This window comes from Pezoporus wallicus, unplaced genomic scaffold (genome assembly GCF_028554395.1).
Source record: "Pezoporus wallicus isolate ANWC-B61680 ecotype Strahan unplaced genomic scaffold, APGP_CSIRO_Pwel_v1 contig_8012, whole genome shotgun sequence".
Classification (NCBI taxonomy): domain Eukaryota; kingdom Metazoa; phylum Chordata; class Aves; order Psittaciformes; family Psittacidae; genus Pezoporus; species Pezoporus wallicus.
The window spans coordinates 1-8769 of NW_026642210.1; the positions used below are offsets into that span (position 1 = coordinate 1).

The 8769-nt window shown below is 46.8% G+C and overlaps 1 protein-coding gene across 1 annotated transcript; it reads left to right on the forward strand.

The window, feature by feature from the left end:
* Nucleotides 1–5883: 5883 nt before the first annotated feature.
* On the forward strand, nucleotides 5884–7474 carry LOC130609325 (adhesion G-protein coupled receptor G1-like). Its single transcript, XM_057428202.1, has 4 exons — nucleotides 5884–5912; nucleotides 6566–6673; nucleotides 6936–7199; nucleotides 7357–7474. The coding sequence occupies exons 1-4, from the start codon at nucleotides 5884–5886 to the stop codon at nucleotides 7412–7414; spliced, it is 459 nt and encodes a 152-aa protein (XP_057284185.1). The 3' UTR covers nucleotides 7415–7474.
* Nucleotides 7475–8769: the final 1295 nt, after the last annotated feature.

Sequence of the window (8769 nt, forward strand, 5' to 3'; positions counted from 1 at the left end):
ACCCAGGACAACACCATAGTTCAATTAGTGACAAAACAATGACAGCTATATCTTAAGAATAATCCTAAAACTGAAAATAGGAATCAAACTGGGACAAATGGGAGAGGAATTTATCCAGGACAGCAGTGGCAAATAGATTTTTTTGAATTACCGAGAAAAGTAGGTTATCGATATTTGTTGGTGTTAATGAATACTTTTTCAAGCTGGCCAGAAGCATTCCCTTGTAGAATAAATAATGCAGGACAAGTAATCAAAATGTTATTAAACGAGATAATACCTTGTTTTGGAGTACCAGCAGCAATTTCTTCTGACCAAGGCTCACACTTCAGTGCAAAATTGTTACAAGAAATTAGCAAAAAATTAGAAATTGATTGGCAACTACATGTTCCATACAGGCCTCAGGCCCATGGGCAGGTAGAAAAGATGAGCCATCTGATTAAACAACAGATTAGTAAAATATGTCAGGAAATGAATTTATATTGGTACCAAGCCTTACCACTGGCTCTATTAAGAATTCGAACTAAACCTCGGTCGAAAGAAGAGGTTAGCCCATTTGAAATTTTATATGGAAGACCATATAAGTCCCAGTTTAAAGGAGAAAGTCTTCAGGAAGTGGGAAAAGGCTATCTCTGGCAGTTTCTGGTCAATCTGGGAAAGCAATTAGAAGAAATAAATAAGAGAATATTAGGGACAAGAGTGAGAAGCTTGGATTATCCAATTCACCCTTTCATATCCGGAGACTGGGCTTATGTTCAGAATTTTTCAGGAGATCCCCTAGAGGAGAAGTGGAGTGGACCATACCAGATATTCTTGACCACCTTTACAGCAGTGAAGATAAAGGAACAACCTGTTTGGATACATTATTCAAGAATAAAGAAAGCACCAGAGCCAGAGAAGACATGGCAGATCGAACCTTCAGGACCCTTACTTATGAAATTGCATCGGTCATAATTTGGATTTATATAACTGGCGTACAAGCTTGGGACCAAAACTTATACCTGAACTTAATGCAGAATATTACTGTCATGGTTTAAGCCCAGCTGGCAACCCAGAAACATGCAGCCGCTCGCTCACTACCCCCTCCTTCCTCCCCCTGCTCCTAGAGGGATGGGGAGGAGAATCAAAAGAATATAACTCTCACAGGTTTAGATAAGAACGTTCTAGTAACTAAGGTATAACTCAAGCCACTACTGCTACCACCAATAATAATAATGATAAGGAAATAACAAGGGAAGAGAATACAACCGCTCACCACCCACTGACCGATACCCAGCCCGTCCCGATCAGCTATCTAGCCCTTCAGAGGACCTGCCCTCTGTTTATATACTGGGCATGACATGTTGTGGTATGGAATACCTCTTTGGCTAGTTTGGGTCAGGTGTCTTGTCTCTGCTTCCTCCCAGCTTCCCCTCCTCCCTGGCAGAGCATGAGACTCACAAAGTCCTTGGTCAATGTAAAAATTACTTTGCAATAACTAAAAACATTGGTGGTATCAGCGCTGTTCCCAGGTTGAAAGTCAAAAACACAGCTCTGCATCAGCTACTAAGAAGGAGAAAAATGACTGCTACTGCTGAACCCAGGGCAGTTACTAAAGCTGTTAATTGTTGTGAATGTTGGGTCTATGCACAGTTGCCTAAATCAGGAGAAAATCCTGTCCTTCCATTAATTTGCATTCCAATTCCCAGCACTGTCTCATGGACAAATTTGTCGATGAGCACTAGCAATCTACGTCCGAGGGAAAGATAAAGATTTGGGATAGTTAATCCTAATCCAAGTAAAGAATATTAGACCTGTGTACAAAGATGTATTATACCTGCGTACAAAGATGTATTACACCAGGAACCAGAGTAGGAGATTATGTTTTTTTAAATGCCACAGATGTAGGTCACTATTCAAATTGCAATCACACTGTTAATATAAATGGTATCGTAGTTCAGTGGTGGCCCATTCTTGAAGGGAAAAGATGGTATTGGTTATGTGGAGAAAATGCTTATGAGTCTCTACCCCTCAGCTGGAAGGGGGCATGTACCTTAGGTGCTGTGATACCCTATCTTACAATTATTGACATGTATCCTTCTGGAACCTGGGTTAGAAGTTTTGCTAAATGGATTAAGCGAGGGTTTAACCCTATTGCTGAACATAACACTGCATTTCATAGTTTTGTGAGATGGTTAATTCCATCTTTGGGAGTAAGTGAATTAGAGAAGGCAATCGTAAACATCTCAGCAACCATAGAGGAAATGGAAAGTAAAACTACTGATATAATCCAAGCAGAACAAAAAGAGATAACTAGCCTATCTAAAGTGGTATTACAAAACCGAATGGCTCTAGACATGTTATTGGCTTCACAAGGAGGGGTTTGTTCCATAATCAATGAGAGTTGCTGTTCCTACATAGATCAAAGTGGCAGAATTGAAACAGACCTGGAGGAAATTTGGAAGCAAACAAAAATATTTCATGAAATGGCCAAGGATGATACCTCCTGGGGTATTGAAGAAATATGGAAGAAGTTAACTTCATGGTTACCTAATCTCTCCTGGTTGAGGAAACTGGTTGCAGGAATATTAATTGTTTTAATATTGATTACTTGTGGTATGATAAAATGTTCCTTCTGGTATTGTAAATGATCTATGATAAATTATGAAGATTGGAAGAGAAATGAAATCAAGCATCAAGTAGATACAGGAAATTGTTTCAAAAAGACTCTAGATGGTAATGGAAGTATATAAAATGTTGCAAAAGAATTTGCAAAAGGACGGAAAAAGGGTGAATTTGAGACAAGGAGGCACAAAAGCACAAAATGGAATATAAACCTTTGTAAATAAGTGGAATCCGTTTTAAGTAACATTAAGTTGATGGCTTTGTGACAGTAGCAGTGGAAAATAACTGAGGTGCATGCAGATAAATCACTGTAGTTGACATAGTTTTAGGTCCTTAGGACCTTAGTAGAAAAAGTGTAAGAAAAACAGAATAGAAAAACAGGACCTGGGGGTGGGGAGTATCTGGGACTAGCAGATGTCCAGGATGGGTGCAGTTAAAATAACTGATAAGTAGAAGGACAGGATGATTGCTATGTCTGTAGTGTTAATGAACCCATTAAGCTGGTGTAAACATCTACAGCTGGTGCTTCAAAGGCTGCCAGAAGTGATGAAGATTGTTAGAAGAAGTAAACGACCATCAGAGACCACCACTATATTTTTGTACGTAGCCTCGTGAATATGTATGTATGCCCAGTGACTATATAAGGACAACTTGTGTAGCAATACGGGGACACACATTAGGAGGAGCTATACCCCATGTCTCCCGGGGCCACAATGAAGAATACCTGCTTGTCAACTTAAACTTTGTTGGCGAGTTTGTTCCTGGAGTTTTCTCCTAATCACCATGCTTGAAGAAAGCATATTTCTCCTCTCCAGAAACTATCCCCTTGGTCAAGTCTCCTGCATTGTTCTCAAAAGCACTGGCTGTTATAAATGTTTTTTGGTTGTTGTAATGGACCCAGGAAGCAGAAGCCTGCAAAGATCTTTCAAGGGCCAACTGGCAAACATGAGTGTCTTCTCCTGAGTTATGTCATTGATCATAGAATCATAGAATAGTTAGGGTTGGAAAGGACCTTAAAATCATCTAGTTTCAACCCTGCTGCCATGGGCACCATACCTCACACTAAACCATATCACCCAAGGCTCTGTCCAACCTGGCCTTGAACACCACCAGGGATGGAGTATTCACAACTTCCCTGGGAAACCCATTCCAGTGCCTCACTACACATACAGTAAAGAACTTCCTCCTTATATCCAATCTAAACTTCCCTTGTTTAAGTATTAACTTGTTACCCCTTGTCCGATCACTACAGTCCCTAATGAAGAGTCCCTCCCCAGCATCCTTATAAGCCCCCTTCAGATCCTGGAAGGCTGCTATGAGGTCTCCACGCAGCTTTCTCTTCTCCAGGCTGAACAGCCCAAACTTTCTCAGCCTGTCTTCATACAGGAAGTGCTCCAGTCCCCTGATCATCCTCGTGGCCCTCCTCTGGACTTGTTCCAGCAGTTCCATGTTCTTTTATGTTGAGGACACCAGAAATGTACGCAATACTCCAGGTGAGGTCTCATAAGAGCAGAGTAGAGGGACAGGGTCACCACCTTCGACCTGCTGGTCACGCTCCTTTTGATGCAGCCCAGGATATGGTTGGCTTTCTGGGCTGCAAGCGCACACTGGCGGCTCATGTTCATTTTCTCATCGACTAACACCCCCAAAGTCCTTCTCCACAGGGCTGCTCTGGATCTCTTCTCTGCCCAACCTGTAGCTGTGCCTGGGGTTGCTTCGACCCAGGTGTAGGACCTTGCACTTGGCCTGGTTAAACTTCATGAGTTGGGCATAAGCCCACCTTACAAGTGTGTCAAGGTCCCTCTGGATGGCATTCCTTCCCTCCAGGGCTCCAACCGAACCACACAGCTTGGTGTCATCAGCAAACTTGCTGAGGGCTCACTCAATCCCACTGTCCATGTCATCAACAAAGATGTTGGACAAGACAAGTCCCGATCCCTGAGGGACACCACTCGTTGCTGTTCTTCAGCTGGACATTGAGCCATTGACCACAACTCTTTGCGTGCAGCCAGCCAGCCAGTTCTTTATCCACCAAGTTGTCTATCTATCAGTTTGATGTCTCTGCCACTTAGAGATAAGGATGTCGTGCGGGACAGTGTCAAACGCTTTGCACAAGTCTAGGTAGATGACATCAACTGCTCTGCACCTGTCCTTCAGTTCCATAGCCCCATCACAGATGGCCACCAAATTGGTCAGGCAGGATTTCCTGTTAGTGAAGCCATGCTGGCGGTCACCAAGCACCTTGTTGTTTTTCATGTGCTGTAGCACACCTTCCAGGAGAATCTTCTCCAAGATTTTGCCACAGAGATGAGACTGACTGGTCTGTAGTTCCCTGTGTCATTCATTTTTCCCTTCTTGAAAATGGGGGATTATATTTCCCTTTTTCCAGTCATCGGGAACTTTACTCGACTGCCATGATTTTTCAAATATAATGGACAGTGGCTTAGCAACTTCATTTGCCAGATCCTTCAGGACCCTCAGATGGATTTCATCAGGTCCCATCAGATCCTACATGGATGATTCAGCGCTGAAATGATGTTGCTCCCTCCCCCTTGGCCCAGACCAGAAATGAGGCCTCAGCTGCAGGGACTTGTATTTGCACATGAAATGGTGGTCCCACCTGTGGGGTAAAGCTCTCACCCCCTCACACTACTAGAGTGTCTCCGTGCTGTTCTGTCTGGGCAAGTTGCCCCATGCAGAGCTGTGAGGTATTGTGAGGCACCAAGGATGCTGGCCAGGCATGGTGGTGAGGTCTCCCCACCTTGATTCTCCAGATTACGAGCATGCACATCCATATGAACCTCCTGGGCACCATCTTCCTGCTGGATATCACATAGAATCATAGAATAATTAGGGTTGGAAAGGACCTTAAGATCATATAGTTCCAACCCCCCTGCCATGGGCAGGGACACCTCACACTAAATCATATCACCCAAGGCCTCCTCCAACCTGGTCTTGAACACTGCCAGGGATGGAGCATTCACAACCTCCCTGGGCAACCTATTCCAGTGCCTCACCACCCTAACAGGAAAGAATTTCCTTCTTATATCCAATCTAAATTTTCCCTGTTTAAGTTTTAACCCGTTACCCCTTGTCCTATCACTACAATCTCTAATACATCCATCACCTTCCTCATCTCTGAGCAGTTGGCTTCCAGCAGCAGCAGGGCTGTCTTCAGAGCTGGTGGGCTCTTCCTGTATTTCCTCCTGAGCTGCCATGCCTGGGTGGTCATCGAGGGCTACAACCTCTACTAGCTTGTGATTGAAGTCTTCAGGACCTACCATGACCACTTCCTCCTCAAGATCTGCCTGGTGGGCTGGGGTGAGCATGGAGGAGGCAGAGATGCCCCAAGGGCACAGGACATAGGGTGGAGGGCACCTGGGTAGGTTTGCCCCCACCACAGATGGTGCCTGTATGGGGATGGAGATGTGGCTGTGGGGAAACAGATGTCTGAAAGCAGAGGGGTCTCTGTCAAGAGACTCGGTGGAGAAAGAGACTCGGTGGCTGAGAGCAGAAGCTGGTGCTGGAGCAAGGGTGGGTCACCCTGGGGGTCACCCAGCAAGGGAGTCATGTGAGAGCCATTGCTTTGGGTCATGGCAAAAATGGGATTCTCTTTCTGAAGGCAACACCCAGGACAGCCCAGAGATGGGCTTGATGCAGGAAGCACCCACACATCTCTGACATGCTTTGGGCAGGAGGCTGGGGTAGGAAGATCTCATGATCTTTCCTGGCCTAAAATTCCACAGCCCTGGGAGATCCTCTCTCCGGGGTTGATACAGCACAGCTTGCTCCTGGGCCAGGGCTTACACTAGGTATCCCTGTTGTGTGCTCCATCCTTGGTTCCCCCTTGGTGGGGAGGATGTTGGTTTGTACTCTGTACAGAGAGAAAGGGACAATGAATCCTTCAAGGAGCTCCGAGGGCTGGGGACTAGGTTGGCCACTTCACTCTGTTCTTGCCACCCAGGACTCCCCTTTGTGTGATGCTGATCTTCATGGCCAGCTGGAGAAACTACGGCCCCTTCTCCATTCCCATCTATGAATCTGTTGGTGGCAAATCCACCAATGCAGCCATGTAAGTCATGGGAATTGGGTTGCCTGGTCCTTGGTCTTAGATGAAGTCAACTGGCTAAACCTTCACTGTGTCCTACAGGCTCTCCTCAGCCCACCTGTGGCTTTTCTGGGACTCTGTGCAGGGTGGTGGTGGGATCCCCCCCCTTGTTTCACTAAGCTGGGTTCTGGGCTTGCACAACATGTTTGTGTTTCTCCCAGCCCCTCTGACTCACATCCCTGTGGGATGACACAGCGTAACCCTCTGCCCTTTCTCCCCCCTCCAGATGCTGGATCATAAGCCCTCTGATCCATAACATTGTGAACCCGGGTTTCTTCAGCCTGGTGTTCTTTAACTCGGTCATGCTGGGGGCCATGGTCCAGGAGATCCTCCAGCAGAACAACAAAGGCCACCAGCTCAAGCATGAACTCACCCTCTTTGGGCTGAGCATCCTGCTGGGCATTCCCTGTGCAGGTCTTCTTTTCCTTCACCTCTGGCATCTTCAGCCTCATCTCTCTCTACCTCTTCACCATCATCAACTCCCTCCAAGGTGAGCTAGGGATGCAGGGCCCCTCTGAAGTGGTGTTGGTGTTGGTGTGGTGGTGATGGGGTATGGGAGGAGCTGTCCCTGTCTGGCTGCTGCCTTACTCTTGGCTGCTGTTGGTCCCTCAAGGGGATTCACCCACCCTTCCTTCCTCCTCTCCCAGGTTTCCTCATCTTCCTCTGGTACTGGACCATGGTGCTGAAGGTGAGGAAGTCCTCTGATTTGTAGAACAGCTCCAACAGCATCGAACTGCAGCCCAAGATCAGGCAGAGCGCCACTGTGGCTGCGCTACTCCAAGGACAACTGCAGGAAGGACCAACACCATCCGCTTTGCTACCACACCCACCTCAGGGGCTGCTGGAGCCCAGGGATCCACATCATGGCTGCTGCCCCTCACCTCTGCCAGCCCCCTCCCCAGTTTTCCATAGGCATCCTTTGTCTTGGCATCCTTGGGGCAGGAGGGAGGGATGCTTGCCCAGGCAGTGGGAGCTGCAGGAAATAGAAGGGGCAGGGACAGGGTCCCTAGTGCTTTCCAACACTCCCTCTCGTGTCCTAAGGCCAGGGATGATGGGTGGGAAAGGCTCCATCTTCAGCCATTGCTGCTGGTCACCAAGAAGGTCCTTCCCCAGTGAAGACAGAATAACTGCCCTGGCCCCTTCAGCAGCTGAAATAGTCTATTTTTGTAAATTTGTTGAATGTCTATTTTCGAACGGTGCAGAAGTTCAGTGGGTGCACCCACACACCAGACTTGTGCCCATTAAAGTTGTTCCTGGTAGAGCATGGCTCTCTGGGGTCTCTCTGCTGGTCATGCTGGCATGTTGGTGGGTTCTCTGATGGGATTCACCTCTCAGCCAGAAGCTGTGCCATCTCTTGGTGTCCTGGGTTTAGCAGTAGCAGTCAATTTTTCTGCTGGTGCAGCATTGTGTTTTGACTTTCAGCCTTGGAACAGAGCTGATAACACTGATGTTTACTCTGACCAAGCACCCTGTGAGTCTCATGCTCTGCCACGGAGGAGGGGAGGCCGGGGGGAAGCAGGGACAGGACACATGACCCAAACTAGCCAAAGAGGTATTCCATACCACAGAAGGTCATGCTTGGGGAGGTAACTGGGAGTTACCCGGAAGGGCACTTCTCTTCTCGGTTGGGCTCATTTCGGCGGGTGGTATTGTATTCTCTTCCCTTGTTATTTCCCTTATCATTATTATTATTGGTTGTAGCAGTAGTGATTTGTGTTATACCTTAGTTACTGGACTGTTCTTATCTCAACCCGTGGGAGTGACATTCTTTTGATTCTCCTCCCCATCCCCCCGGGAGCAGGGAGGGGGGGGAAGGAAAGAAAGAGGGGGGGAAGTAGAAACTGTGTGGCTGACTGGGTTTAAACCACAACAGTTCTTTTGGCGCCCAATGTGGGGCACAAGGGGTTGAGATAACGACAGATCTTACCGGAGTATGTCTAATCGTATTTGTGATAAGCATTCATTGTTTTAGATTAATAGACACTCATCACAATGCTGATTTATTGGCTCTCAAAGTTGTTCTTCTTGATCTCACAGTTTCAGTATATTGCATCTTACTT